This window comes from Hemitrygon akajei, chromosome 15 (assembly GCF_048418815.1).
Source record: "Hemitrygon akajei chromosome 15, sHemAka1.3, whole genome shotgun sequence".
In the NCBI taxonomy this organism is placed as follows: domain Eukaryota; kingdom Metazoa; phylum Chordata; class Chondrichthyes; order Myliobatiformes; family Dasyatidae; genus Hemitrygon; species Hemitrygon akajei.
Window position 1 is genome coordinate 25,638,348 of NC_133138.1, and position 27,615 is coordinate 25,665,962.

Sequence of the window (27,615 nt, forward strand, 5' to 3'; positions counted from 1 at the left end):
TGCATGCATGAAATTATTTGTTTTAATTTTTTATTAGAAAGAAATATGAGAAGTGTGCTTATCCTGTGTCAGTGGATAGCGTAAGGAGACCTCGAGGTAGACTTTCTTCAGCTTGTACAACCACATCCTTATTCCAATTTTTACACTTTCTGATTATCATCTGAGATGTCTCTATTTTTCCCTTTACAAACTCTTACACATGCAAAGCACATATTAGCACTCCTGCTGTAACACAAACCCATTACAACTTCTGACAGAATACTGAAATTAGTTCCCTGACACTCAGCCATTGAATCAGAGCCATCACCGTCTACCTGTACATGAAAGAGAGAGGCTATGAACCTTCAGGGTTCTGGACATGGATACATGGGCATTTCTTTTTACATGGGCAACAATCCAGGCAATACTGTTAACACATGCAAGTTAATCCTTTAATTGACAAGGACAATTAAAAACACAGCCAAGAAAAAAAGAAATCCATCGAATTTCAACAATTGAAGGAAGATGTGCATCCTTTTTTGTCAACAAGTGTTACTGAAAGCATATGCACTGTGTTACAGTGGTATAGATAATAGGTAAGTGTAGCACCATTAGTGTAGTCAGTCTCTAGATAGCACCACTACCCAAAGGCAGCAATGGACAGCAACAGGTGAAATAACACAAATTATATCAGAAGATTGCCGTCAATATCCTCTGTGGAAAAAACAAACATGATACAGAAATTAGATTTCAATTCAAAATTAGTTTACCAATATCTCCTGAATTGTACACTAAATAATTTGATAATAATAAAGAGCAAGCACTTCTAAACAAAACCACCAGGCTGCTAAACTAGCACCAGTTAAGCAGCCATAGTCGGAAATTAACAGTATTTTTCTCTATCATAAAATTGGATATACTCGTCTCGATGGGGAAGCTTGACCTGCTGCCATGATAGACAAAGCAATAGGGCTCTGGCTTGGGTTGGAAGCATCAGATTTATTATCACTGACTTTTATGATCTGAAACTTCTTTTGTAGAAGGACAATGCAAAGACATGAAAAAAAACTGAAAAAAAATATATGCTCCAGTGCAAAATAGGAAGAATCAAGCTTGTTGAGAGGCAGAGTCTTATGCATGCAACATTATATCTGCCCCCTAGGTAGTCATAAAAAAACAGATTGACTGGCTACCCCTCTAGAAGAGTAGGGAAGTTATCCACACACTTGGATGTTATCCTTCAACCAAAAATCCCTAAGAAGACATTCCCATGCAATATGATAATGACTGGACAGAAAACTGAGCCAGTAAGTCAAAGGTCCTTCATCAGAATTGGAAAAGTGAGACATCCATTTAGTTTTAAGTTGCAGAGAGTAGTGGATAAGAGAAAGGGAATATCTCTGTAAGAGTGAAGGCAAGGTCACCAACACAATACTTCATTTATAAAGCCATCTGATGGATAGATTATTGATGGCTTCATTAACCTGACAATGCGTTTTCATCAACAGCAGATCATCACGGCAACCTTAGCCTCACCTTAGAGATAGTTCCTTTGGCCTACACATACCTCCATTCAAAGTTATAATATATAGTGAAACACAAAAAATGCCAGAGGAACTCAGCAGGTCAGACAGCAACTATGGAAATGAATAAAGAACCAATGTTTCTAGTTGAGACCATTCATCAGGATTGGAATGGACGGGGGAAAAACACCAGAGTAAAAGGGTGGGGGAGGGGAAGGTGATTGGCGAAGGTTTTTATTTACAGCTATCATATTATTTCCGAGGGAACTTGTAGCATGCAAATTGGCTGCCACAATTCATTCAATACAGTAGTAACTTCACTACAGAAAAGCTTGATTGCCTGCCTTTGGCATGAGTGGGGTCACAGAAGACATTAAGGAAATGTTAAACTGTTTATCTTTTGGATACTTGTCATAGGAATTTGCTAATTTCAGTTCAACTGACAGCCATAGAAATGAAAATCAGGTTGATTTTCTAACCAGCATAGTATTATCCATTATTTTTTTATTATTGCCAGGGTGAGGTGGAAATCTAGTCTGCACATAGCGATACAGTTAATTGTATACCTACATGCTTCTCCCATCCAATCACCACCACAAAAACGCTCATATAAGTGCAAAATGTATACGAAAAAACCACTCCCATCTAAACCTGTTTATATTATTAGCATGATTAGACAACTTGCTTCGTACGCTTACTATCCTTAATCTAGCGCCTGAAATACTTGCTTAATACACATTGCAAAAGAAAATAACTGCCTCAAGGTTGTGAACTGCTTATCAGCATTAAAAAAAATTGCCTTAATCCCCTTTCAAAATCCAAATGCTGCTCGTGGGAAGTTAACTTCAAACTTAGCAATGGACTGTTTACTGCTGTCTTGAGAAACTCACCCTCTTTGATGCCGAAGCACATGGCCCACTCCTCCAGGGCAATGTATTTGTCATTGTCTGCGTCGCACTGCTGGAAGAAGCGAGTGGTGCAGTGCTCCATTGGGACAAGGGGAGCACGGAGAGGAGCCAACTCAGAGTGAGAAAGGTACCTAGATTTAAAATCAAGGCAGGTTTAGATTCATTTAATACTGAATTTTAACTGTTGCAAGGTGATCTGATGTACTAAACAAGCTGGATATCAGATTTTAGTCTCTCCACATAGGTTTCCCAAGTGACCGGGATTGACATCGTCTTTAGCCAGAGAGTGGCGAATCTGTGGAATTCATAGCCGCAGATGGCTGTGGAGGTAGCTGAGTCACTGGGTATATTTAAAGTGGAGATTGATAGATTCTTGATTAGTAAGGGCATCAAAGGTTATGGGGAGAAGGCAGGAGAATGTGGAATTAAGAGTGATAATAAATTACCCATGATGGAATGACAGAGCTGAATTGATGGGCTGAATGGCCTAATTCTACTCCTGTGTCTTAATGTCTATTGGCAATTGGATAGTGCCATGAAAAAGTGGGCATGGACATCATAACTTATGCCTCGTGCTTCTACATAGTACAATTGTACTTAATAATCAGATAAAGAGTTATTGGGGCATCTTGCACTTTCACTGAATCCTTGAAAAATAATGTAGTAACATACTTAGTGTTTCTAGCTCCAGTACTAATTTGCTCCCACTAATTTGGGCCTACACAAGACCTCCAGGTACAGAAATAGAGTTGAGTACATACAGTACATTTTTAAAAAAATCAATTCAATCACTGGGGGAAAAAATCAGTCAAGATATTGGAAGTCCAATATGCCTTGACTGGATGTTCAAAGATGACCAGGCAAGATGCTTGGGTTCTAGAATTTCTTTTCTTCATTTTTGGATTGATTCCATTGGCAGATACATGTGAGAAGCCTCATGACTGTTCACATTTGCCTAGACTTCACTCACAGCGAGGTATATGGAAACTAAACCTGTGATCAAAAATGTGCAGCATTTCTGATGAAGCTTACTTGTCAGCTGGGTGTTGGTCAAGTTGTCCAAATTGCCAGTGAACGGGGAAGATAAACATGTTGTAGTTCTTCTCAAAGTCATGAGCCAGAAGGTCCACTGAGTGTTCTCCAGCCTGCAGACGCTTCTCATTTTCATACATCTTCTTCACCTGTTAACCAGAACACGCAGGGGTGATGCTAAAGGACACTGGTGAGCCTCCCGTGGAGCACTGTGAGCAATTTTGGGTCTCTTATCCAAGAAAAGATGTATTGGCATTGGAGAGGGTCCAAAGGAGGTTTATGAGAATAATTCCGGGGATGACAGGGTTAACATATGAGGAGCGTTTGATGCCTCTGAGCCTGCACTCGCTGGAGTTTAGAAGAATGAAGGGGGATTTCATTGAAATTTATCAAGTATTGAAAGGCCTAGGAAGAGTAGATGCAGAGAGGATGTTTTTGATAGTGGGTGAGTCCAGGACCAGAGGGCACAGCCTCAGAATTGAGGGATATCCATTTAAAACAGAGATGGGGAAGAATCTCATTAGCCAGAGGGTGGTGAATCTGTGGAATTCATTGCTACAGATGGCTGTGGAGGCCAAGTCATTAAATATATTTAAAGTGGAGGGTAATGCATTCCTGGTTGTCAGTATCAAAGCTTATGGGGAGAATGAAGAGAGGGATAATAAATCACCATGATGGAATGGCAAAGCCAACTCGATGGGCTAAATAGATCAGTTCTGCTATTCTGCTCCTATGTCTTATGATTTTATGTTTTAAAATCTACAGATGCTGGAAAAAAACTTAATGGGTCAGGTGGCATCTGTCAAAAGTGAAGCAGTTGACATTTCAGATTGGACCAATCATTAGCAGCAGAACCTTCAGAATCGTGGGACAGGGGTGAGCCTGCCACCTAGGACAGGAATGAAAGAGACCACACTTCCAGTCTTCCATGAAGTTGCTGTTTCCCTGTCCACATTTCCAACTGGTTTGTACCCTGCTGTATCCTTTGACAAGCTTTCTCACTGCCTATAACTCCACCGATTGTAGTGTCACCTACAAACTAACTAACCAGCTCACCTACACTTGTGTTCAAATTATTCACAAACAGAGGTCCCAGTACTAATCTTTGTGTGACATCACTGTTTTACTTATCTTATTTAGAGATACAGCATGGTAAAGGACCCTCCTGGCCCAAAGATCCCACAGTGCCCTCACAGACCCCCAGTTAGAATAACACCCTTCCACCACTATCCTCTATCTTTTAGTGTTGAATCCAATCCACCAAACCTTTTCAGATCTCATCTGCCATAATCCTCTGAATCAGTCTCCCATGAGGTCTCTTGGCAAAGGCTTTACTAAATCATGTAGAACACATTCTCAATCCTATCCTCATAAATCACCTTTGTCACCACCTCAAAAAACCTCAAAACTTTGTACAACAAAACTGCTTCTGCGCAAAGCCATGCTGACTGTCCATAATATGGCCATGCTTTTCCAGATGTGAGTAGATATTGCACTTTCTGTGTAGCTTTTACACTTTATTCGGCAGTATTATTGTTCTACCTTCTTATGCTCTAGCTCAAAGCACTGTGCAATAATTTGATCTGTATGAACAGTATGCAAGACAAGCTTTTCACTGTATCCTGCTATATGTGACAATAATAAACAAAAACCTACAGACCCTATTGCTAAGAATAGTTTCCCCACCACTGATGTTCTTTCAGTCAATGCCTACATTTACAAAGCCCAGGACCCCAAATGCTTTACTCCAACTTGTCTGCCACTTTTAATAATCTGCATCCACATCTGTTATACCCATTTTAGGACAGCGCCCTTTCATTTATATTGTCCCTTTTTGTTCTTCCTACAAAAACAGTAACACTTTATATTTTTCACCTATCCATAAGCCTGTCAACGTCTTCTGTATATTCTAATCATTGTCCACCTATTTTCTAACAGCACCACACTGAGTGCCATGCTACTGTGACATTTTGTGTGTGTTACTCTGGATTTCCAGCAGCAGCAGAATCTCCTGTCTTACTTGGCATTGTCTTATTTGCCAGATTTGTTTTAATGCATTGGAGAAGATGCACATATCTTGCCTTCATCTTTTGCTTCTCAGTCAGCAGATTGTTTTGCTCATTGTCGCGCTCGTAGAGGGTCACCAGGACGTTTTTCAGCCAGTCACGCATGCGTAGAGGGAACTCAGCCAGTTCACCATCCTGGCAGGGTTGAATGACTGCAAAGGAATTCAGAGGAGCTCACTTAGAGATATTAAAATATTATCTAATATGATGTTTTAATATATTCATTCCGGTACTAATTTCCATGCTTTCCAAACCTGAAAAATCGAACAGAAAATGAGAAATACAGATGAATCTACAAAGACTGGGTCAAAAGGCAAAAACCAAAAGCTGGCCTTTGCCAGCTTTTGAAGAGAATGTCATCAGATCCTTAACACTGTGGCTCAAGTGTGCGTGCATGTTGAGGATTTTAATTCAGAATCCATGCAGGGAAAACAAGAGGACGAGGTTTCTCATGTTTCAGCTTTCTCCCATGTTCATCTTCACCCCTGAAGAAATTATGCAGCAACTTGTGTGTGTAGTTCTATACTGCCAACAAAAATGAATGAGCAGCTTAGCGCTGTTCCCACATATGCAATACATGACATCGGTGGCAATTTGAGGAAGAGTTAAGTGAATTGGAAGAAAGGTTGAAGCTGGAGGGAGGTACAAGGAAAAAAAGGAAAATGAAATGGTGCTCAGTAACCAAGCCAAAGTATAACAATATAGAATGCCTTCAATTATGATAGCACTTTCTACAACTATCCCCTTTTGCTGAATGCATAAGTGTGAACTATGCTGCTTGAACTAAAAGCCATATTAATCATGGTTCTGATGTAGAAAACATACTAGCATAAACGCATTGGAAAAAAGTATCTACCTGCTTAAAATTTTAATGAGCAATGCATCCGATTAAAGGCTTGCGCATTCTTTATATATGATTTATGTAAATGATAGGGATGTGACTATACATGACCTGATTAGCAAGCTGATGATACTACACTAGGGGGGTCTTGTTGATAGAGAAACAGATTACACGGAATTAGTTATGGAGATGGACAGTGGAATGGCAGATTGGTTTCAACTTAGATTAAGTGTGAAGTGATGCATTTTGGACATTCAAATCAGGACAGGGCCGAGATAGGGCCGCAAGGTGCGGATGAATTTTGTGGAATGAAAGGATCTGGGAATACAAGTGCATAATTTGTTGAAAGTGGCCATACAGATAGACAGAATGGTGAAGAGGATGCTGACTGGACCAGAGGGCCTAAGTTATAGAGGGAGGTTGCTTGGCTACACTGGATCTTTAGGAGAATGAGAGGTGATCTCATAGAAATTCATGAACTCATGAGGGATAACGATAAGATGAATGGTCACAGTCTTCCCCCCAGGGCTGGGGAGTCCCCAACAAGAGCATTGTGAATACCTGGAATGAGCTGCCAGAGGAAATGATTGAGGCAGGTATAATTGCAAATTTAAGAGGTATTTGGAAAGGTAGATGAATGGAAGGGGCTTGAGGGTTATGGGCTAGCAGTGAGGATGATGTAGCTGATAAGCCTGCTTCTGCACTGTATTTACTCTATAACTCAATGATATTCCTAAACAGCACATTGTCTCCTGTGTTCGCTCTCTCCCCGTTTGTTCCCTGCTGTCCACTTTCCTTGCTTGTCTAACTACGTACAGCTTCCTCCCATTTCTTTTTAAATGGGCTACTTGGTCCTTTCATTTGATTACTTAGTGGAATAGTAACACTTTAAATGTGATCATAAGACCATACCATATGGGGGTAGAATCAGTCTGCTCCATTTCACCATGGCTGATCCATTTCGCTCTCAGCCCCAAAATCTCTTGCCTCCTCCCCGTAATCTCTTCATGACCTCACTAATCAAGAATCTACCAATTTTTACCTTAAATATACAGCTGCCTGTGGCAATGAATTCCACAGATTCACCATTCTCTGGCTAAAGAAATTTGTCTTCTAAATGGACGTTCCTTGATTCTGAAATTTTTTTAAGGATTATATGGGTCAGCACAACATGGAGGGCTGAAGGGCCTGTACTGTGCTGTAGTGTTCTATGGTTCTGAGGCTGTGTCCTCTGGTCTTAGACTTCCACACCATAGGAAGTGTCTCTCTCTTTCCACTCTATCAAGACCTTTCAACATTCATTAGATTTCAAAAAGATACCTCCTCATTCTTTTGAATTCCAGTGACTACAGGCCCAGAGCCATTAAACGCTGCACACATGATAAGCCTTTTAATCCCAGAATTAATTTTGTAAACATCTTTGAAACTTCTCCAATGTCAGTGCATCCTTTCTTCGATAAGGGATGTAAAACTGCTCACAAAATTCCAAGTGAGGCCTCATTAGTGTCTTACAAAGCCTCAACATTACATCCTTGCTTTTATATTCTAATCCTCTCAGAATGAATGCTAACATTGTAGTTGCCTTCCTCACCACCAACTCAACCTGCAAATTAACCCTCAGGAAATCCTGCACGAGGAGTCCCAAGTCTCCTTGCACCTCAGATTTGTAAATTTTCTGTCTGTTTAAAAAGTAGTTTATCTCTTCAGTTCTTCTACCACAGTGCACAACCATACACTTCCTGACATTTCCTTTGCTCCTTCTGTATCTACTGCATGTAGTGACTTAGGTCAATGTCCACAACTTCCTGTTACGCAGTGTCGAAGGTGACACAAATGATTCCTGCCTATCTTCTATGTACAGACCCTCTGATCCTCCTGAATTTGTGACCACACTGAGTTTACAACCCATGGATTAACTAGGTATGCTTCAGTTTCAAGTTCAAGTAGTGAATGTTGGGCAGGAATTTATGTTCAGACCAGGAACACTGACTCAAATCCAGAAACAGCAAAGCAACTTAAAGATCCCGATACTATTCCAGCCATAATTAGCTAGTGTACTAAGAAATTATCCTGGAACTTCCTGACTTGTAAGGCTTACCATAATACTTGTGATGTTCACTTTTCATTTAAGAAATAAGGGGTGCCTGTGCTTATAAACTTAATTTATAGTAACATCAACTAACGAAAAAAAAAGCTTCTGATCAAAGCAGCAGCATCTTTAAAGCCAAAGTTAATCCCTTATTTTAAGAGAAAAAGCTATCATGGACTTTAAGGGATTAAATCGAAGATCTGATGAAGGGTCATTAACAAGAAATGTTAAATCTGTTTCTCTCTCTACATGGTCATCTCCATCATTTTCAGTTTTCATTTCAAATTCAGGGCAATGTTTTTATCATCAGAGATACAGCCCAGTAACAGGTCCTTCCTGTCAAATGAACCCGCACTGCCCAATCACACCAAAGTGACCAAAAAGCCTACTAACCAGTACATCTTTGGAATGTGGGAGGAAATCGGAGCACCCAGAGGAAACCCATGTGGTCACGCAGAGAACATTTAGACTCCTTATAGGCAGTGGAGGAACTGAATCCGGGTCACTGGTGATGTATCAGCATTAATACAACTATGCTACCATGCTACATTTGCATAGATAACTCTGTTGCTTAACTATTGAAATAAACAAGCTAACTTATGTGACTGTATTGGTGACAACTTTGTAATGGTAGAATGATAAAGAACAATATTTTCAAAAAAAATCTTTCTGCACAATTTTGTCTCTGTAAATATTCACTAAAATTAAACACTTCACATACATTTGCATGGTCCAATGTAGTCCAGATGGAGCTTATGGCCCTTTTTGGTGCCCTCCAATGCACACTTGGATGCAAAGAGCTGGCAGGCACTATCATAAGTGTTGTTATCAGTGCCACACACCTGGAGTAAAGTTAAAAAGAAACACAAAAATAGTACTGCTATTGTGATGTAAAATTAATCCCCTCTTCACCAAAACACGATGTTTGAACCAACTTTTAATTCTTAATCAGTCTAAGCTTGGAAAGTAAACAATACTCTGATTGATCTTGCATATTATTTTCAATACAGTGTAAAACAGGGTAAGATACACAAATATTATCCATCATGATCCCAAGCCATTCCTATTGCTTGTTAATTTAAAATCTTCAGCCCTTTTCCACACAAAAGTCACCATTACTGGTAGTTCCTGAATGCTGAGCAATTCCCCTAATGTAGATTCCTAATCATGGGATTTATGATGTTGTCTGCAGATGTTATGGGCACACAAGGCACATATATTACTAATGGCAATTAACTTGAGAGAATTAATCAGCTTTATATTTTGTCTCATCCCTTTTAATAAATCACATGTCCAAAGTGAAAGGATAATCATTTTCATTATTTCCATATCTCTATTTAGCAAATATTACCAGTCCTATAGATTCAATGTTTTATTAGATGAGAACTTTTCAGACAATTCAGACCTTTCCATCAAGCAGACTTGTGCAGTCATTCAAGTCTTTACTGTTGCTAAAGAGTTGCCAATATCTATCTTTTGAATGATTGGCTGGCTACACCATAGGAGATCGTTAGACTCCAAATTCTGTGGTTTATTTTTGTGTTATATGTTACCAATGTCCCTTTAGAATCTTCAAGTCACTACAGCCTAGAACCTCAGTAACCTCCAACTTTGTAATCTCCTCTAATTGGTGGGTTATTTCAGTTCTGCCTCACCAATCATGTTCCATCCTGCTTCACTTCCTCAGCGACTACAATGTTCTGTTTGACAAACATTTGAAACTGACCTTCTCAAATTCAACAGTGCTGGGTGGACAAGTTGATGGATTCTGGCAGACACACATGGGCTCATTGTTCTCATCAGCCTCGCATATCTTCCCTCGTTTGCAGTGGAAGTTCTCACATGGATCTAGGAAGGCAAAGTCAGATCTCAAACTTACATTACGTAAACACTGAATCATCAAATCAGACTGTGAGCCTCAAGCAGATTTCCTTCCAAATTATTTCATTTTGAGTGAGCCTCTTCTTCTGCAGCAGTGTATTTATTCTATCTCTCCTTTTTTTCCATCATGTAAACCAGTGCATGATGTAAATCAGATTAGGATTCAGTTGTTTATCACATATATAATGAAACACACAGCAAAATGCATTGTCTGTGTCAAGAACCAGCACAATCTAACGTTGTGCAAATGTCACCACACATTCCAGTACCAACACAGCATGCCCACAATGTTCAGTGGAAGACCAATAACAAAAACAGCGCCAACAAAACAAGCCCCATTCCTCCCTCCCATACACACACACAGTTTTCCAACTCCAGGACAAGCAGTCCCCAGCTTCAAGCCTCCGGTGCAATTATTGGGTCTTTGACTTCCCCAGTGGACTTGCAGACTCCAGCCACTGGGTCACAGCTTCTAGACTTCCATGGTTAGAACAGTGATGTACAGCATCATGTAACATTCAGTTTAGAAAGATACAGTGTCGGAGTTGGAAGTGGGAAGGTATCAGTCGCAACGTTCAGTGATGTTCTGAAACTCAAGCCTCAAATTCAATGATTTAGATTGAATTGAATTTAGATCCAACAATTTAGATTGTGTTAGCCAGCAAAGGCCAAATCAGACTGATTTGCCTGCTTGCAAATTACATTTTGGAGAACAGTCAAGCCACAGTCTGGAAACAATTTTACTTACTTTCAGTTTCAATATCCTTCTTGGTATCATCGTCAGTTTCTTCAAAATCTCCCGTGGCAACTTGGACTGGATTTGCTCCGACTGGCAATGCCTATTTGAATACAAATCGCTTGTTAGCTAACTTGATTTTCTCATCCCACTTTGAACATCAAATAAGCAAGGAAAGTCTTTTTCAAATCGTCCAAAGGACAACAAATCTGTACAAAATGTCTGACCAAATTGAATGAATGTTGGTTGTGGATAATTAGCAAAGATTTAAACTTAGAGATAGTGAGATGGCAAAAGATACCGTCAGAATTGGGTTTAATATCACTGACACAAATTGTGAAATTTGTAATTTTGTGGCAGCAGTGCACTGCAATAAAAAAACTATAAATTACAGCAAGATATATACACTATATATACATACATAAACATATATATGTAGTGCAAGAAGAGAGTAAAGGTAGTGAGGTTGTGTTCATGTCCATTCAGAAATCTGATAGTGAAGGAATAGAAGCTGTTCCTAAAATGTTGAGCGCATGTTCTTCAGCTTGGTGTACCTCCACCCTGATGGTGGTAATAAGAAGAGAGTGTATTCTCAATGATGGAGGCCCTTAATGACCACCTTCTTGAAGCAGTGCTTTTTGAAGATGTCCTCAATGCTGGGGAGGCTAGTGCCCATGATGGAGCTGGCTGAGTTTGCAAAACGGTTATTGTAAAGGTAGGCAGGATGTAGTGGTGGAAAACCATTGTAAGTCCCACTCCATCTTTCACTCTGGGGTGCAGATTTTGGACTGTTTAGTCATACAGTCATACAAAGTAGAAACGGGCCCATCAGCCCAACTCATCCGTGTCAAGTATGTTTCGCAGCAAGTTAGTCTCATCTGCCTGTGTTTCGCCCATAGCCCACTATCCATGGACTTATCTAGATGGCTTTTAAGTGTTATTGATTTGTTCACTTCAACTGTTAAATCTGGCAGCCTATTCCAAAAAATGCAACACTTTATGTGAAAAAAATGCCCCTGATGTCTCCTTTAAGCTTCTTGTTCTTACACCTATGTCCTCTTGTTTTTAGCACCCAATCCATGGGGAAAAGACCATGTTCTTTCACCCTGTCTATACCCCTCATAATCTTATATAAGATCATAAGACATAAGAGCAGAATTAGGCCATTCAGCCTGTGACGAAGGCCCGTCACTGATTACGGATGGCACATGGCACATTCAGTAAAACACTCAAAGGGCCATCCACACACATTGTTCCCCTCTGTCATTGCAGCACAATAAATCAACAGTCACAATTTTATACTTATCCCCAGCAGTAATAGGTATGAAAAAAAAGAAACACACTATGTCACAGTTTAATTATCTCAGGTCAATTTATTCATATTTGTCTTTCCAATAAGTGTTTTGCCAAAGTGTCAAGATAATCTGATGTTTCTCTCCTCCACAGTCACTGGATCTGAAACAGAGCTGCTGCATAGAGCTGTCTAATATAGAGGCAGCAGCAACCTGCACAGGTGTGCTGATGGTGGAGGATACCATCTTTAACTGGGTCAAGGATTATATTACCTAATTACTCATCTTGTGGTAAAGTTTTGTGGTTTATTTAAGTTATTCTGGGAAATGGTGACTCCTATAATGAGGTATATGTGTTTATTGTAAGAACTGGCAGTAGAGTTTCAGATTGTGTGAAATGGAAGATAATTGAGTTAATTAGCTTTTGGTTGGTCTAGGGGGAGGGGTTTAGGAGTTATAAGCCTCAGGTTACCAAGGCTTTGGTTTTTTTTCCTGTTTAGTCTGAGGGTGGCTGTTAACCAGACATGTGACAATTGCAAGCTGTATATATATTGTATTTTTTTTTCATTCTTTTTCTTGTTTTGATGTGGACGTCCAGGTTTTTGTTTTTCCACTATTTTTGTAAATAAAAGCACCTCAATCTATTTTTGCGACTCAAGCCATCTGGTTATTCTTCTTAGACAGTTGACCCACAGTTTTCCCCTTGAGTCAGCTCCATCACTCCATCATGACTGATGTATCATCCCCCTCAATTCCATTCTCCTGCCTTCCCCCCACAACCTTTGATGCTCTTACTAATCAAGAACCTCGGACTCTATCCGGTCACCCTCCCAATCTCCTAGGTCCCAGTCCTAAGCAACCTCCCCTTGTAAATAGGTCACAAGTCCAAGCAACATTCTGGTAAACCTTTTCCACATTTTTTCCAGGACAATAATTTCATATCTATAACAGGTATGTATAAAGCTGTACACAAGGCTCCAAATGTGGCATCATATATTAGTCATGACCACCATTAGTTCCTTGACCACCTCAGAAAGCACAGAAAATGCTAATTTGCTGGGGTTATTTGTTGTGTCCGAGCTCTCGATGCTGCCTCCTCTACATTGGTGAGACGCATTGTAAATTGGGGGACCGCTCCATTGCCAAAAGTGGAAGGTCCAGTGGCCAAGCGTTTTGATTCCCATTCCCGTTCCGACACGTCAGCCCGTGGCCTCCTCTTGTGCAATCCTCAGAGGGAAGGAACAACACTGTGGATTCTGTCCGGGTAGCCTCCAAACTGATGGCATGAATATTGATTTCCTTTTCCAGTAAAAAAAAACCTTCCCCCTGCCTCCTTCTTCTATTCCCCTCTCTGGCCCCTTAACTCTTCTAACCTATCCTCCTCCTTTTCCTTCTCCTGTGGTCCACTCTCCTATCCAATCAAATTTCTTCCTCTCTAGTCCTTTACCTTTCCCACCCGCCTGGCTTCACCTATCACCTTCTAATCATCATCCTGCCCCTCCCCCACCTTTTTATTCTGCCTTTTTCCCCTATCCTTTCCAGTCCTGAAGAAATACCTTGGCCTAATATTCATTTCCTTTGTGCTGTCTGACCTGCTGAGTTCCTCCAACATCTTGTGTGTGGTGCTTTGTTAAAGAGTTTTCTGAGCTGTACACCAATTACAGTTTTTACTGTTGTTATTGAAAATCAAAGGATGGACATTAGTGACTGTCAAAATCTTTTGATGAAAGTCCACTCTTCAAGAAAAAAAATCAAACAATTTGAAAAATCCTATCCAAGAAAAATCAAGCACGGAAAAGGTATCATTGTGTGGATTTTAAGGCAATTACTTTTAAATAATGAGTAATTCTCTTAAAAAGGCAACAAATGACTCAAAATAAGAAAATCTATAAAATCTATCAATGGTATAATGATACAATTGGAGAAAGCCAATAAAAAATGGGTTGTTTACCAGCTTCCCATCTGATAAACATCTTTTATATGCCATACTGCAATGGCAGCCATTTGTTAATCAGATTCATCAGTAAGTCAAAGTGCATAGTTCAAAGTTCATTTATGATCAACGTATGTATACTGTATACAACCTTGTGATCCGTCTTCTTGCAGCACAAAACAAAGAAACACAATAGAACCCAATAATACATATATACCTACAACAAAGACCATCAAACACCCAATGTGTGAAAAAAGAACACATTGTACAAACAATAACAAAGTAAACAAATCCTACACAGAACACGAACCACAGTATCCACAGCCAAAGAGCTGCCATCCAATCCAGCCAATCCAGGAGCCCGATGGCCGCAGGCCACAGCCACAGAACCAGTTCAGCTCCTAAACAATTCATTGTTTAAGATCAAGGATCAACTTTACTCAGCATATACATTTATGTACATATATTAGGAATTTGCTGTGGTGTGTTGGAGCAACACGCAGTAAAAACTGAATATGTTTGCTTTCCTTTTGGAATTTATTTAAATATCAAACTGATCATTATTTCAAATAATTGCTTTACCTCTGGTTCGGTTTCCTCAACAACCTCCACTTCAGCCACAGGTTCCTCCTGTGAAATTGGGAATAATTTAAAAAACAGCTGTCAGACTTAAAACAATTGCTTTTCAAACTGCAACGCGCTATTTTCAAAACTCGCATCTCCAATCTTTTTATTCAACATGCCTGTACGGAGCCTTTGATGGATTGCAGAGATCAGGAAAAAACAAATTATGGAATATGCTAAAATGGAAAATGGAAAGGAACATGGAAAGTACCACCTAAAACAATCTTTTTAAAATCTATTTATCTATTTAATTAGAGACCCAGCACAGTAACAGGCACTTCTGGCCCAATGATCTTACGCCACCCAATTAAACCCATGTCCAATTAACCTACTAATCCATATGAGAGGAAACTTAGAGAGAAAGTACAAATTCCTTACAGACTGTGGAGGAATTGAACATGGGTTGCTGACACTGAAATAATGTTATGCTAACCGCTACACTACCTCTCCACCTGTCATGATTAAGAAATTTTACAGCAGTGTCCCGAAGTGGGTGTTGTTCTGAATGCCTGCTGGATTTGCACAATGAGTTCATAATACATAGGTTCTCGTGCATTTCCAGTTGGAGAGAAACAAATCATTACCTATCTGAACATCAAGTGCAACCTAGTCTGGGCAAGTGGTCACACATACTGGCAAATGCACTTTGCTCAATCTGCACAATCCCTCATCCCAGATGCTGCATTCCAGATTACAACAGCTCTAAACTTGTCTTTTATTACAAGTACTTACAGGAGCAGCCAGTGCCTTGCCTGCAAGGCAGAGGAGAAGAATGATCCAGGCCCTCATTTTGGTGTTTTGAGATCTGAGGAGAAACAAAAAATAACTATAAAAATTAATGTGTGCTCATACAAAAATACTTTTACACAAAGCAATATACAGGAAATCAATTATTCTTTTGATGCATGAATTCTCTACCTCGTCATTTTCCTCATTTAATTATGCTCAGTTCTAAACCTGGAGGAATTTGGGGTTTTCACCAAAACTATTTCTTGAATTAGAATTGGAAGATGAAGTTGAGGTAGCCAATGCCACAGGGTTAAAGTTCATAGTGCAAACTGTAGGATGGAGTTAGAGAGGAAGTGGATGAGGTAGCCTGATTTCAAGGAACTGTGAAAAGGATATACAGTATAAGAGGATTTTTTTCTGAAGATCTAACCATTGTAGATTGTAATTCTCCATGTATCAGGCATATTAATTCAATTCTTGGCCATTAGTCTTCCACAATGAATCATTTGTGATGTCTGCCTCAACTTTTCCACTTTCAAATGAACTCATCAATCCCTTCAATCATTTAGCTTAAGACAGGTGACAACCTCAGCGAGGGACAAATTACTTTTTCCTGTGTTTGAAAGTCATTTGCACTCCTTACAGGGCAACAGAACCAAAACTTGTCCAGTTGGAGAAATGCAGTTTCGATGATAAAGGCTACATTAAAAGCACACCTGCTCTGCCAGGTAGGTGGCCTAATAGGCTGTAGTTTCCCATGGCTCTATAAATTTGGACAGATAAATGAATGGGAGGTGTATGGAGGACTATGGTCTGGGTGCAGGTCAATGGAAGTAGGCGAATAATAGTTCAGCATGGACTGATAGGCCAAATGGCCTCTTTTGGTGGTGTAGAGTTCTATAACTCTATCTGAAAGATTCTACTGCACTATATGAAGGAGAATCAAAGAATTCTTTAGTTGTCTAGTCATTGGTTTATCGTCCAATCAACATCATTAACACAAATCTCTCTTTCACCTTTGTTAAGTCACCTTTGTAAATGAGCTACCAGGCTCTCTTTCAACAACAATAATGTTCATTGTCCGTTAAATTCTTTTTAACAAAAATATGTGCAACATATATTGCTTCTATCTTTCATTGCCTACAATGTCTACAAAAGTAAACAGGTTCCTTTATTTCTCCCAATCCCTGCATTGCAAAGTCAGTAAACTCTCACTTTGATGAACATTTTTAAGGATTAGCGTTATGCTAATCAGAACAAGCTCAGCTCACAATTTTGGTGAGCCCATGACACTAGCAAAAGAAGGGCAAGAAAAGATCTATCACCTTGACAGCAATCAACGGAAGCATCTCCACTTCCTAAGGAGATGGAGGAAAGTGAGGCTTTCCCATCCCACCACTCCACCATCTTAACTGCATTTTATAGGAGCACCATTGAGCGGGTCCAGATAAGTTGCACTCCCATCTGGTATGGGAGCAGCCATGCATCAGACCAGAAGTCCTTACAAGGGACTGTGAGAATGGCTGAGAGGCTCATAGGGGCTCCCTACCATCCATCAGGGACATTTATCAGGAGCACTGTGTACACATGGCCCTTAGTATTATTAAGGATCCCAACCATCCATCCAGCATTCTCTTTGATTTTCTACCATCAGGCAGGAGGCTCTGATGCATAAAAACAAGAACAGTCAAGATGGGAAACAGTTTCTTCCCACGGGCTATTAGACTTCTAAACTATCTGCAGCATCGTATTCGAGGTCTCACCGGACAATCTGTTCTGTACCTTACAATACTTAATTCAAACACTTCAGTTTGTTTGTTTATGTGTACTACAGAGCTTTACACCCTGGTTCAGAGAAAATTTGTCTCGTATGATGGTATACATATAGTTAAATGACAATAAACTTGACTTGCAGGAGGTTTGGGGAGTACTCTTCTGAAATTAATATTCAGCCACTTCAAATAATCTCTTTTCTCCCTGACCCCAACCCCCTCAATCAGGCAGAAGACATAAAAGCTTGAAAAAGCAACCATGAGGTTCAAGGAGAGCTTCTAACCAGCTCTAATTAAACTCCACAAATGGACTTCTTGTACATCAATGAGGGACTCTACCCTGTACCTGCAGTCTACCTTGTCCTGGCCCTTCGACCTGCAATGCAATTCGTCTGTAACTGCAACATGATATTCTGCAATTTGTTATTGATTTTCCCTTGCACTATCTCAATGCGCTTACCCTTTGTAATGATCTATACAAAAACTTGCAAACCAAAGATTTTCTACTCTATCTCAGTACATGAGACATGAATAAACCAATTCCAATAAAACTAATCAAAGCATTTAAAGAGCCCCCAGAAATGGCGCTCAGGCAGTACAATAGATTGAAATCAGCTGCTGGAATAAATTCAGAGAGCACTGGCGCTTTGATGGGTTCCATGTGTGACTTCAAAGTTTTATGGGAGGGTCATTGCAAGGTCACAGCTTTCAGGAGTCAGCTGTCTGAATAGAGACTGCCTCAGGGCTGGGATCTCACAAAGTGACTTCAGAGCCATTTACTTTCTGTTCTGGTTTGCTTGCCTCAAAGAAAAGGCTTGTTTCAATTCAAAATGCAGTTTTGTGACGGAGTCGACTCTTGTACAATAGCAATTGAGAACAGTCTGAACATTGGACAGTAATGGCATCATATGACAGTTCCAGAGGCAACTGCCAACCTTTGGATTGGGATGTCAAATTGTTAATTTTCTTCTATTTTAACTTTCTTATGTTTGTTTGTATATTTAATTTTTATATAATCACCTATATACATATAATTATTCAGTGAATTTTTGAGCAATTACGGTATAGTTGCTTCTGTATTTTTCTCAAAACTTCTTAGCTTTCAGTGGCAGGAGTCACACCTCTAGAATCTGGCTATTTTTACAGGTTAATTGCTATCACTGAAATTTGTCCTCTCTAGTCTGAGTATGGGACGACCACAACTTCTTTTCCTTTGTTCTCGCTGCTGCCCTTTGTTGTTCGTTTTCCGCTCTTGTAACACGTAATAAAACGATCACAAGCAAAAAGTTTTATACCTCATTCTTGTCTTCAAGATCCCACACAACCCAGATCTTCATAAGACCAACACTTCCTTTATACTGGAGGGACACAGCAAGTCAGGTAGCATCTAGAGAGGAGAAGGAGCAGTCGACGTTTCGGACCTTGATGCTGTCTGATTTGCTGAGCTGCTCCAGCATTCTGTAGGTGCTGCTCAAGATTTCCACCACCTGCACACTCTCTTGTGTTTAATGTTTCCTTAATGACTATTTTGAGTAGTCAAGTGTGTAATCAGATTAAGACCTGCTTTGTACTTGATCCCTATAGTTTGCTTTCACAGAACAGTGCACTAATTCTATGCATACAAAATTAACACATTTCTAAAGAAGAGAGGGATCATTTATATTATGAATAATTTTAAAAATATTTGAACATTTAGTAATTGCAGTGCAAGATTTTCACACGCATGAGGAATGAAAGACATTCACCGAATTAGGTGGGACAAATTTGACATTCTCAAATGTAATGGAACAACGACCGTATTAGCATAAATAATATTTTAATGATTGGTTTACTAAGAGAAATGATAGGATTGATATGGGTGAGTTGCAGTTGTTGGCTATTGTGGACTGGACTCAAGCACTTCATTTGGTACCAAGCAGACCATGTTTACTTTCCATTATGAAACTGTGCAATGGGGTCTTACTTCAGCATTTTACATGCAAGACTGCTCCACAATGATGAGATTACTGCATGCATGGAAACATGTTCCAAGTGTGTGTTTAACTTGCAATAACAAAGTGTCAAAAAGAGTTTAGAGATGAGTAGATCAAACGAACTCCCCACCACCTGCGGCTTTCTCTCTGCCACATCTACTGTCCATTTGTTTATGAAGAACCTTTCAAGTCAAACATTTGAAGCCCATCCATTACATTCAGGTTCATCTATCTTTCACATGCACATCAAGGTATACAGTGAAATTTGTTGATTGCATCAACAACCAACACAAAAATTGGATGTGCCCACATTACAGAGTTGGCATAGCTTGCCCACCATGGTCAGCAGGACAACATGAACAACAAAACTAAACTGCAGCAACTCAATCCCCTTTTCTCCCTCTCATCCACCCACTCACACACACACAGACAGGCTGCCTCTGGGTCTTCAGTCTGCACTGGACTCAGAGACTCGTAGTCCTCAGGCCTCAGGCCTCCAGCTTCCCCAATGGAATTGAGTTCCACGGCTTCGACTCACCATTACTTATCCCACCCTGATTTACTCTAGCTGCTTGGGTCTTATTAAATCACTTTTCCTGATATTAAGCACCTTAACTTTTTAAACAAAATCTAAATTCTCATGGATGTCTTTTCCATTTTCTTTGAACCCCACCTGCCTTCCATTTGATTCTTTTGACAATCTCACCAACAATCTCCCAATTATTTCTAAAAGCAATCTGATAAGACTTTTGCCAGAAAAACCAAAATCAGATGCTAAAAATATAATGTAGGAATAGAACATTCAGAAAATCCTGATCAAGACAAACAGCATCCGTGGAGATATAAGCAGTCAGTGTTTCAGTTCAACTGCCTTAAAAATAATGAATTATTCAGGCACCCATTATTATCTACACTGAGTGAGGCTTATTAAGGAGTTTCTTACAACAAAGGACTGAGATAAAAAGTAATGTACATCATTTTCTTTATGATATCAGTTGTTAAATAATGCAATGACATGCACTGTGTGTGATACAAGAGTTGTTTAGTTTCTTGGATAATATTGTCACAAGATTTAACCATGTAATTTAAATAGTCCCTCCCCTGTATTGACCATTTTGAATACATGTTTAATTAACTTGATTTGAACTGAATAATGAGACATTGTTCTTTCCTCAAGATGATTAGACCACCAATTCTAATCACATTTTATGATTTGGTCACAGAAGCTAGACTGATACTGCATAGCTATTGCTCAGCAAGTGATTGATTTACTTAAGAGAATTATTCTGCATATTCATTAAACAATTTCTACAATTTTTTAGCATTGTGAATATCTTAATTTTGGGAACTTACTGCATAAAAATTAGAATATATGTTTTCTTACAAAATACAAGTGACTGCTTCTTGTTGTCTGTAGCACTTTGGCGAAAAACACAATAATATAGAGATTTGTTACATTTTACAAGATTGATAAGTAATGGAAAGGCACAATTTTTGTCAGTAGTGCATGTAATGCAAAATATTGCTGGAAATAAGATAGTAAAGTAAAATATTCAGGTAAATAGGATATATGTCTATTAGGAGCAGACAAGACTTTCTTTGGTTGGAGATTCTTATTAAACAGCACGAGCAAATACCCCAGAATGTGGGTTCTTGGTGCCTATATAACTAAGGCTTGCCAGTTATCTAGGAAAGTCAGTAATACTTTGATTAATCCACATTTGGCATCTGAAGATATGCTTTGGGCACTGGAAAATAGTTTGTCAAAATTGAAAAATTTCTCAGCACTGGTTCTTGGTTTCGGAACAATCAGCTCCTGAGATGTAATATGGTTATGAACCAATGTCATCTGACATCCCCTTCTGCATTCTCCCATCTTTAGATTTTTCTTCATAACAGGAACCGACTGAGAGCTATCACCAAAACAGCAGAAACGTGCTTTAGCACAAACAAGTTCCAGACCGCACAGTGCAAAAAATATACAAAGTTCACTTTATTTGTTGATGAAAAGCTTCTTCTACTGATATATTCTCTTACGTCCAAATGGAAATCCACAGTGAGCTGACTTGAACAATGTTAGATGAACAAATTAGGAGTGAATGAAGACAACCCTAATGGAAAGGTAACATTCAAAAAGTCAAATGTTTGCTTGCAGCAGTTCTGTACAGAGCTGGCACATACTTGCAGAACCATAAGAAAATGTACTAACATGTCTGAATTTTTACTGAGCTGAAGAATTATAATTTTACTTGAAAGATTTCAAAATCTAAAGCAATTGCCTAAATGATTTGATTTATTGTTAATGTTTGAGTGGCAGAATAGCTCAGTGGGTTTAACAAAACTGAAGAGCACTAAAGTTCAAATTGTTCATAATCAATGTCTATCTTTACATTGCTGCAGGGCCATGAATTTTAGAATCATAGAGCAGTAGAGTGCAATGAACAAATTTTTCAGCCCGTCTGTGCCAAGCTGAATTACTAGTTCCACTGACCAAACCTCCCATCCATGTACTTATCCAAACTCCTTTAAAATGTTGAAATCAAACCTGCATCCTCCACTTCCGCTGACAGCTCATTCCACTCTCACCACCTTCTGAGTGAAGAAGTTCGCCCTCATGTTCCCCTTAAATATTTCACCTTTCACCCTTAAACTATGACCTCTAGGTCTACTCTCACCCAACCTCAGTGGAAAGATGCCTGCTTGCATTTACCCTATCTATACCTTTCCTGATTTTGAACACTTCCAGCAAATCTTCCTCATTCTCCTACACTCCAGGGAATAAAATGCTAACCAATCCAACATTTCTTTATTACTCAGGTCCTCAAGTCCTGGCAACATCCTTGTAAATTTCCTCAGTACTATTTCTAAGTTAATGAGATATTTGATGAGGTTTTCAAGCATGTTGGTGAGAAATTTTTGGCACAATGACTATATAAAGTATGGAAAATGTCTTGGTCCGAAACGTCAACTGTTCATTCATTCCTCTCCATAGATGCCACTTGACCTGCTGAGTACCTCCAACACTGTGTGTGTTCCTTAAGATTTCCAGCATCTGCAGAATCTCTTGTTTATGAAAAATAAGCACTGACTACAGAAATGGTCCAACCCACTTGAGGGATTGGTGGGTTTGAGTTATTCTGCCACTGTTGTATTCATGCAAGCCTGTGCTTTAAATAAATGCAAAAGTCACATTAAAATGACACATGATCAATGGGAGCACAGTTCAAAGTAAATTTATTATCAGAGTACACATATGTCACCATATACAACCCTGAGATTCATTCTCCTATGGGCATTATCAGCAAATCTATAGAATACTATCTATCAAAGGATCAATGTAAGACCATCTAACTAGGGCATTCAAGCAGAGTGCATTAGACAACAAACTGTGCAAATGCAAATATAAATAAATAGCCATAAATAATGAGAACATGAGATGATGAGTCCTTGAAAGTGAATCCATTGGTTGTGGGAACATTTCAACGATGGGGCAAGTGAAGTGGAGTGAAGTTATCCCCTTTGGTTCAGGAGCCTGCTATTTGAGGGGTAGTAACTGTTCTTGAACATGGTGGTGAGAATCCGGAGGCTCTTGTACCTTCTACCTGATGGCAGCAACAAGAAGAGAGCATGGTCTGGGTGGTGGGGGTCCCTGATGTCGGATGCTGCTTTCCTGCAACTGCGTTTCATGTAGATGCCATGTTTTAGAGCTAATGTTCTGCCTACTGATGTTAAATCTTGTCACAGTACCATTTAACATTACAACAATGAATGCCTTGACTTGTTTGGGCGTTTAAGAGTCTCAACCAAGAACTGTGTTGTATTTATTTAATGTTATACTAAGCAGGTGTGTACAGCATATCACTCTGCACTCATTGTATGCAGTTGTGAGCCTATAATGACATGTTTTAAATATCATCAATAAAAGGGAATGATTCTGAGAAAAATAGAACCCACTAGTGCACAAATCAAATTTTGATAAGCAAGCATTAATATTTTCAGACTGCTCCTTGTACATTCCCAGAAGTAGCACACCAAGTTTACAGCAAGTGGGCTGGAAGCTCTGTAAAATTTTCTGTGAACATTACAGAGGAGGACAGAACTGGACAGAGTTAAGGAAAAACTTCTTCTCCCAGAGAGTTGTGGGGGTCTCGAATGCACTGCCTCAGAAGGTAGTGGAGGCCAATTCTCTGGATGCTTTCAAGAAGGAGCTACATAGGTATCTTATGGATAGGGGAATCAAGGGATATGGGGACAAGGCAGGAGCCGGGTATTGATAGTAGATGATCAGCCATGATCTCAAAATGGCGGTGCAGGCTCGAAGGGCCGAATGGTCTACTTCTGTACCTATTGTCTATTGAACTGCCTATTCTATCAGAGGTGGCACGGTCATGTAGCGGTTAGCATCACACCGTTGCAGCGCTGGTGACCTGGGTTTAATTCCGGCGGCTGTCTGTGAGGAGTTTGAATGCTCTCCCATTGGCTGCGTGGATTTCCCCAGGGTCTCTGGTTTCCTCCCACACTTCAATGACCTATGGGTTAGTAGGTTCATTGGTTACAGGTGTGTGATTAGGTCTGTTACCATGCTGTATCACCAAATAAAGCAATGTTGATCTTTATTTGAGTTCAGAGTCTTTTAACAAGGAGGGGTCTATGAATATTCTCTCAGAAGCCTGTATGATTAATAGAGAAGTGAACAACAGATGCTCTGGGACATAGGACAATTTCTATAGAGGCCATTTATTTGCAAAGGTTGGGAAGATTTGAATGAGCTGAATGCTGGGAAAGAAAATATATTATTCTTTAGAAAGTGCAGCAGCTGGAGATCTGAAATAAAATCAGAAGTGGCTCGAAACATTCAGAGGATCAAGCAGCATCTAAGATGGGAGAAACAGTTAATGTTTCAAATGTATTACATTGGTGTTGGCAGATGTAACAGAGATATTTTTCTTCGCATGTTTAGGGTTCTGACCTATCCGATTTCAAGTGTTTAAAGGAGTACCCTAAAGTGACTTCTGAAAAGGCTTTGAAAACGCACAGGAAATCCTCTTTCCCAGGTAATTTCCTCTCACCCCCTCCTAGAGCCAACATGAACTGTGCTGATTTCGGAAGTTCTGGTTACGATCTGAACAGGAGTTCAATTCAGCCGTGTTTCTGTGACCACTTACTGCAAAAAGCGGTCTGAAATACAGGGAAACTGAATTAATACCTATCCAAAATAAGCAACCATCCACCCTGTGAGATTCGAAAACAGAATTCCCATTTTCCTGTGCTTTTTGCTAGACCCGCCCACACAACCAGTACAGATTTAAACAAGAGCTTTGAAAGATTTCCCCAATTTGGGAACAGCATCCAGTGTAATCCCTCACGCACAGTAAAACTCAGAACCTCGCATAGTCAGTGATTGTAAAAGGACGAATTCGGCTGTGAGGAATGCAGCACCACGTTTAATCATTCTGGCTTTCGTACTATCGTCAATACATGAGCTGTTAACCCTCATAGGGAATCCTGCTTTTCTCAATCCGAGTTCCTTTCCGACCATATAATTCATCTCTAATGAATAGCAAGTGGAGAACAATTAACAAGAAGCTTGCTCTATTGAGAAGTGGACTTGATGGTTATATTTTCCCGCTGGAGATTCATCGGTACTTTCGCACTACATATTAAATTATCGAATTGACGTTCCAGAATTGTATTCTGTTGTTCACCTTTCTCCAATAATACACGTCTTATATTTATATATATCCCACATATAGTGTGACGCAAAATAAATTAGGCATTCTAGATATTTCTAGTAAGTATGATAAATTGGCTTTTGATCTGAGTGTTGTTTTTGTTTGTTTTAACGTTAATGGATCGAGCAGTCTCACCGTAAGCAATGTTCGATGCACTACCTTCTGTTTTGACATGGAAACTGGGTGAAAGGGCGGGGCCTGTTCAATATTAAATAAGATTTAAATTGTTCAATGTCATTTCCAGAACACAAGTGTAAAGGAGAATGAAGAAATTGTTACTCCGCATCCCATGCTGCATATATAAAAAACACAATAAATTTAAATACGTAAGGAAGCTTCTATACATCGATTAATTGTATGTCCATACCGTGATGCTAGCTACAGGAGTGTCTGTACTTAAGGTGAATGACAGGAAATGATAAAGTAGTGGTGGAGTGGGTTCGTGACTGGAGGTGTTTGTCAGCCTTACTACTTGGGGAAACTGTTTTTGAGTCCGGTGTTCCTGGCGTGGATGTTACGGAGTCTCCTCCCGTTGGGAGTGGAACAAACGGTCAAAGGGAAATTGGATTTAGATTTCAGAACTGGGGGGGGGGGCGGGGGTGTTGATTGGGGATGTGGTTAGAAAGAGCAGAGGATTCAACTAATGCGTTGTTCATTCAAGGAGGCGATAGGATGACGTGAATACACTGACACTTCTGCCCCGCTCATCGAGCTGTCGATCGGTCCCCGAGCGGAGATACGAGAGCTCCACTTACAGCTGGGAGTCTTCACCTGCTGGCCAGAGCCGAGTCCCAGAACACACCCAAAGCCTCATTGTGTTCAACATTTACTTCTCCCAACCCAGTCGTCAAGACTGGTAAAATAAATGAGTGCAGAGTTACCACAATAAACCGCTGCACACTTGTGATAATTACAGTACATTCGACCCCCCCCCCCCACCACCTTTAAATGCAGAAGGTTAGATGCTTTACAGAGATATTTTATAAATCACCCTCGCGTATAAAGGCTTGTGTCTGGCAAACTTCCACATTTAAAGCAAGTCTACGTTGAAAGGGCCCAGGGACAAGTGAGGAAGTATGTTAACATTGATATGGATAGAAACGTACTTCTTCACGTATATACCTAAGTAATTCTGATAAGGCTCTTTAGTAATAGATTAGATATTTTAAAAGGCTCAAAACTAGCGATCCACATTGATTACTGGTTCGCCGCTTCTAAAGAAAACTACGAACACATCAAAAGAAGTTTTCATTACACCCGACAGTTTCTGGAAAGATGCAATGGGAGGGGGCTCTTTGTCGTCGAGGGAACAAGAATTTCGCTTCTTCTCTTGGTCTTCGGCTTCGCTTGTCTGTGCCGACAGATTATATCAGATTCCTCGTCGACTGGTCCCATCTCGAACGCAATCTCACTCACAGATCTTTTCTTCCCCCACTGGAACCCAGCCCTGAGTACAGAGGCTGACTTACTGCCGCTGCTCGTCGTAGGAGACAGCTCACTTCAGAGAGTTGAGTTCGCCTTCCTCAAACAAAGGGTCTCCCATTGTCCAATTAAAACTAAAGCACCTGCTTCCTAACGGGGCTCTCGGAGGCTGTAGACTAAACGATTAAAATCAGAGAGGATCTGTAGAACTACAGTAACACACACAAAATGCAGGAGGAACTCAGCGGGTCAGGCAGCATCTATGGAAAGGAATCTATGAAAGAGTCGAAGTTTCGGGCTAAGACCCTTCCTCAGAACTGGAAAGGAAGGAGGAAGAAGCCAGGATCCATAAAACTACGTAACCCCAGTGCCTAGTCCATCAAAAGACAAGGAAGTTTGTATCCATCCTGTAAACAAAGTCCTTCAGAAATAAACAAAAATTCTTTGAAGCATCAACAGTAGTAAGCAAGTCCTGGGAATTACAAATCAATTTAAAGACGATTGAAGGCTGTGAATGGAAGTGTACGTGTGAAATGCAGAAATCAAATTTTTAAGCAAAGCATCGACAAAAGAGTGGATTGCGAAGAAAATCTGAGCAAAATGCGCCAGGAATAAAGCTTAGGGAATAGTGTTGCAGCTTAAGACGAAATGCGGCTCATACCTGAGGACGACCGAACAGCAGAGAGAGAGAGAGCACCAGGCTGACTGAGGCGGTGCGAGTGCTCCCGTCTTTAGAGCAAGCCTGCAGGAAATGAAGCAATGCTATCCCCGGCGAGTTGGCTCTTTCAGTCTCAGTCCTTCCCTCCCCCTTCGGATTGTTCTGACTGGAAAATCAAAAGCATAGTTTACTAGTGGAATGCAGACCAGAACAATCTATCGACAGCATTATTTGTACAGATTTAGCTCAGTGGCTTTAAAACTCTGCCTGGCCGCAGGAAAAATCACCGTAGCCTTTAATTAATTCCACTTACGTTTCTGTTTGTTAGTTCTATCCGGCCGTATTGATTCATTAACAAAGGGCTATCCCTTGCTTCAGCAATCGGTTCTTTGTGCCTTAGCTGATTATCTGAACATCTGGATTTG

General features: G+C 40.0%; 1 protein-coding gene across 1 annotated transcript; it reads right to left on the reverse strand.

Moving 5' to 3' along the window:
- Positions 1-27,356, reverse strand: sparc (secreted protein, acidic, cysteine-rich (osteonectin)). Its single transcript, XM_073067315.1, has 10 exons — positions 27,194-27,356; positions 15,637-15,709; positions 14,863-14,910; positions 11,068-11,158; positions 10,165-10,286; positions 9,160-9,280; positions 5,524-5,660; positions 3,443-3,591; positions 2,393-2,541; positions 1-693 (listed from the first exon to the last, which is right to left on the reverse strand). Exons 2-10 carry the CDS (start codon positions 15,691-15,693, stop codon positions 665-667), a joined length of 903 nt encoding a protein of 300 aa, XP_072923416.1. The 5' UTR covers positions 15,694-15,709; positions 27,194-27,356; the 3' UTR covers positions 1-664.
- Positions 27,357-27,615: the final 259 nt, after the last annotated feature.